General features: G+C 49.0%; 1 protein-coding gene across 1 annotated transcript; it reads right to left on the reverse strand.

Annotated features, from left to right (window-relative positions):
* On the reverse strand, positions 1-3,061 carry OPN1SW (opsin 1, short wave sensitive). The gene is given in 6 exon segments (XM_061198028.1): positions 1-120; positions 1,112-1,351; positions 1,769-1,934; positions 2,242-2,410; positions 2,711-2,794; positions 2,797-3,061. Coding segments are annotated over 6 exon segments (1,044 nt in total).
* Positions 3,062-5,245: the final 2,184 nt, after the last annotated feature.

The following is a 5,245-nucleotide window of genomic DNA, read 5'->3' on the forward strand; positions in this document are numbered from 1 at the left end:
TTAGTTGGGGCCAACTTGGCTAGAAGAGACGGTAGAAACTTCTATTTTCTGGGAGCTAGACATGTCGGACTCATCTGTCATGGGCTTTCCACACACCATCTCCATGGTGCAAGCTCGGAACTGGAGGAAAGAGCGGAATTGGAGATAGTCCCCTTGGTAGACCAGTACCAAGGAGATAACATCAGGAAGCATAGGGGGAAAATAGATCTCATTCTTTGTATCCTCAAAGCCTTGCACAATGCCTTATACACAGGATCTCCTCAGGTGGTTTTGATTATATCTTCCCAATACTGAGAGCTAGCTATATTCCAGGCTAAGACTACTCACTACTCCTGGGTCTACAATGATAATCCCTACACATTCTGGCTAACTCTGAGAATGTGTAGAATTTCACTGTTGGGAAACCTCACAAACCACCCTGCCCCATAAGAGTACTGTCAAAAGTGACCCCAGAATAGCCCCACCCACCCACCCCACCATTACTTGAAAGTGCTCCCAACTGGGGAAGGACTGCCAATTCTGTTTCTATCCAGGAGGTTTCACATTAGTTTTGAATCCATCTCTGGAACTGAGGAAACAAAATAACAATTCTCAAAGCAGAGTGTTAGCTCTACAAGACAGGAACCCTCCTTGATTTGTCTGAGTTTGGGTTTTTAGCTTAGATTCAGGATTTGGGATAGGAAGCTACCTGGTACCTTCAGATGATAAGCTGTTTTAGAAACATGCATGTGTTGTGATTTCTGTGTTTCACATAAATGGTCGTGCAGACTAGAAGTTGGAAAGGATTAAGAACTCGTGAAATGGAAATTTAGGGGCACTGTTGATCTATCAGTTTTTCAGTGAAACGGAAAACCTTTTCACTTCTCATCCTGCCCTTTGGAGCAACTCGAATTTTATGGCTCAAGTTGTCTTCCCTGGGTTCTGTGATCTTGTGTTGATGACCACGCCTTCATCCCTGTACTTACTTACCAAGTGCTTTCTAGCCTGCCAAGGGTTTCCATGGCTTCCCTGTTCACCCCTAGAAATGCTTTGAGTGGAGTCCAAGGTGCTTGGAGTTAAAAGTCGTTGTTGAGAAGAACCAGGTCTTAGGAATATAAATAGAGAGCTTTACCTGCTTATTCATGAAGCAGTAGATGATGGGATTGTAGACGCAAGCACTCTTGGAGAAGAAGGCAGGAATGGTGACAAACCGTAAGTCCACCCCATGGTTACGGTTGTTGACTGTATACATGGCCAGGGCAGCATAGGGCGTGCAACAGAGACAGAAGGATCCCACCATCATCACCACTGTGTGGCTCACCTCCCGCTCAGCTTTCTGGGTTGTAGCTGACTCCTGCTGCTGAGCTGCAACCTGGAAAGAGCACAGAAAACATCACACCCTCTTATCCCTGGCCCTGAACTCCCAGATCTCTGGACTCTTCAACGAGGGGGCCATCTACTCTAATTGTCTCTCTGCTGTCCCAGCTTTTGGCCTAGTCCCTCTGTTTCCCCTTCCTTGAGGGAGGCAAGATGGAGGCAGCTCTCTGGTCTGTGACAATGGAAAAGATCACATGCATCGCTTGATATACCTGAGCAGGGATGACTCCACCTTATTCTTCATTCCATTTCATCATCTCCCTGTCCCCACTTCCTTCACTGCTTTTTGATACCCCTCTACCTGACTATGGACATTTCCAAATGTTTTATGTTCTAGAGCACTTACCCGCTCTTCCCTCTCACCTAGAGCCGTGTGATCCCTTCCTCCCTGACCCTCATGAAAGGCACTCACAGCTCTGAAGACCCCCAGCAGCTGAGAGTAGGAGAAGCAGATGAGGGAGAGAGGCACAATGTAGCAGAAAATGAAGAGGAACCAGGTATAGTACTCGCTGTAATATTTGGTGCCCATGGTGTACCAGTCGGGACCGCAGGAACACTGAAGACCCTCGGGGACGAACCTGCAAGGGACCAAGCACTTGCTCACTGTGAGGCTCAATTAGTAGAGAGGGAGCTGAGATTCTTGGATTGTGTTCTCCACTTAGAACCCAGAGTGACTTCAGGCAGTGAGTATTTTCTGTCCTCACTAGCGAGCCTTTAGCAATTGCAACTGCAGAGTAAACTTTAGCACTTGTCTCCCACAGCCCTTTCCCTTATTTATTCCACCAGCTCTTTAAAAATTAGAGGTCAAAGACTATACCCAACTCTCTTCCCGTCCTCGCAACCTGAGCTTCTAGCTAAGTCAGCACAACGGCCCCGCACTCTCACCAGCTCCAGCCAAAGAAGGGTGGGATGGAGACACCAATACCAATGGTCCAGGTGGCCAGGACCACCGTCAGTGCATGCTTGGAGCTGAAGTGGAAGTTGCCAAAGGGCTTACAGATGATGATGCAGCGCTCAAAGGCCAAGAAGGCCAGTGACCAGCCTGTCACCAGACCTGTGATGAAATGTGAGGGTAAGAGGGTAAACAGCCCCACTCATCCTGGCAGGCAGAGTGGAATACAGATGGGGTGGAGAAAGCACAGGGAGGGAAGGTTGGAGTGGTGAGTGAAGTAGAGTTTGGGACTCGGTCAAACTTCTAGTCTGGGTGGCTTTATATCTCAGTATTCAAAAGAGCACCAAACTTCTATCCCCCAGACTCCTCTTTGGGGCCCACTCTCACCCAACAGCCTGGCCCCTGGTTCCAATCATGGAGCGGTGTCCTTTGCCTCCCCCCAGCCCCCTTCTCCTGCAGTACCTGCTGTACAGCCCAGGAAGACCTCCAGAGCACAAACATGGCGGCCGAAGACAAAGTATTCATGCCAGCTGGTGATGAAGACGACAAAGAGAAGATGCAGTAGATGAAGCCCCCCAGGGATACATTGACCAGAATATAGTTGAGTGGCTGCTGCAACTTTCTGTAGCGCAGTCTGGCCACCAGCACTGTGGCACTGAGTGGCGTCCCTACAAAGAAGACAAAGCCCGTGAAGGCTGCCTGGAGGTGGAAGACCCAGACAGGGGTGAGGTGGTACTGAGGCCCATCCCACGGCCCCACCAAGGAGATGTTCTTGAACAGAAAAAACTCCTCCTCCTCTGACATCTTGCTCATGGGATGTCTGCCACCCCCTCTGATTCCTCTTAGATCATCCTCCCGCCACCACTTCTCCCCGACCCTGCCAAAGAACCTCTCCTCCAAAGCCACTTTGGAGCTCCCTGAAAAGATCAGTACTGATCCTAAGCCTCCTAAGGACAAAGTTTGGGATTAAAGACCCTAAGCCCCCACCTAAACCTTTTGTGGCCCCAAAGCCGATTGTATGTTCTTCAGAGGATAAAAGATTGGGCTCAAAGAATCCGGACATGCAATGCTCAGGTACTGGAATGAATAGGAGTGGGCTCATTAGGGCCTGGGAGATACTGACCCATATTTAATGAAGACCCTCCATCACTTTTTTTTCCCTTTGAGTGGACCTATGGACGGCACGCTTCTTCTTTGACTTCAGGCACTACTATATCCCTGTAGGTGTTTACACCCCATCTGCCCCTTTGTGGAAGGTGCCCCCTAAGTGTCCCTCTCCAGGGATCTTGGGCTCACAGACAGCCTGGGAAGCAGCCTCAGGCTGCAGGAAGGGGCAGGGAATGGAGAGTTCCCTGGAGCACCTTAGTAACAGCCTTCATGGAAGAGTTCAGGGGCAACTCGACAATGCCTAGAGGTCTAAGGCATCCCAGGCTGCCAGTTTCTTCATGGTGAGTCTACCCAGGGAGGGTACCTTTCCTACTCAGACCTCCCCCAGCCAGGTCGAGGTTAGTTTGCTCACTGCCCCTCTCACGCCATGTTCACACCTGCCCCTGCCCTTAGCTCGGCAGTGCCCAAGCTGCCAGTCATCCTGTCTGCTCATCCAAGACCTGCCCAGTGAATTACATAATTCACTGTCCAGAAAGTCAACACAAACCAACTGTTCTTCAGATTATGACAGACAAGAATGGGGTTTCACAAAGGAGACATCGGTGTGATATAATAAACAATGTCCTCCACAGCATTCCTGAGTAGCTCAACAGCCAGTTTCACAGGATTGGGTCTCCTGCTGACTGTTACCCTCAATATGGGCTCCACACAAAGCAGGACTCAGAACTGGACATAAACCAGAACCATTCGGCTGGGAGCCAAATACCAGCTCTGCCAGGCTACTCTAATCCAGAGGACATTTCAACTCTCTAGAGGCTTGAAAGGGATTATTCCCTAGCCTCTCTAATCATTGCTTCTCCCTGCTTAGTTTTTTATCATTTAATTTCTGTTTCAAGTGGATTGTATATGCCTGGGGCTCAAAATTCAAAAAGTACAAAAGAATATACAGTGAAAAATACATTTCTTTCCGACCCAGGCTCCTAGTTCCCCTCTCCAGAAGCAACCAGTGTTCACTTTTTGCTGTGTTTTTGATGCGTAGGATGAAATGATGTGTTGAGCTTGAAATGTGTTGCGACAATGTTGTTTGTTAAATACTGACTGACCGGTCAGACTCTCCAGACAAGTGGTGAGATAAGGGAAATTTCTACATGCTCTTATGAAAATGAGGAATCGTCCAAGGATTTGCCTGAATGAATGCCATCCTCACGCCTGGGAGGAAAGAGCAGAAACCCCACCCCCCCACCCCCACCCCGCGAGGTAGAGCCATGACTCTTCCTAGAGAATTTCATCTGCTGGCTTTGAAGTACAGAGACAAATGAACCACTGAGGGCCTAAACTCCTACAGACTAGATCAAGGCCACAGTAATTTTAGCCTGGAAAACAATGCATGGTAGATGCCAATGGATTTCCACCAGGGCTGCCCTCCTCTCCCCCACCCTGTTACCCTGGAGACATTTGGAGGTGTGTGAGAATGGGAGGGGGGTGTTCTATGGCTGTTGGCAAAGAAGGGATTACTGGTATTGAGTGGGCAGGACACTGCTCTAAACAGGCCACACTGAGAATGATCCTGCCTTAAATTCCAATAGTACCCCCAGAGAGAAGCACTGGCTGGGACCCAATCCTGCTCTCAGCCCTGAAACATTCTCAGCAAAGTCCCCCTGGCGCCCTTGATTGGAGCCACCTCACTCCTTGGCACACCCAGCGAGAGAAACAATTAGGAAATGTGTACTGAGGTAATGGAATGACTTGTTGAGTGGCTTTTATTTATAAGCCAGTTTAAAGCTGGGGAACAGCTACCCAAAAAAGTCCCTTTGGTTTGAGAATAGATGAAAACCCTGTTGCTTTTCTCTCTGGCCATGATTAGTTAGTGGAGCCAGTCATCTGGTCCAG

The sequence above is a fragment of the Eubalaena glacialis genome, chromosome 8 (genome assembly GCF_028564815.1).
Source record: "Eubalaena glacialis isolate mEubGla1 chromosome 8, mEubGla1.1.hap2.+ XY, whole genome shotgun sequence".
NCBI classification, from domain to species: domain Eukaryota; kingdom Metazoa; phylum Chordata; class Mammalia; order Artiodactyla; family Balaenidae; genus Eubalaena; species Eubalaena glacialis.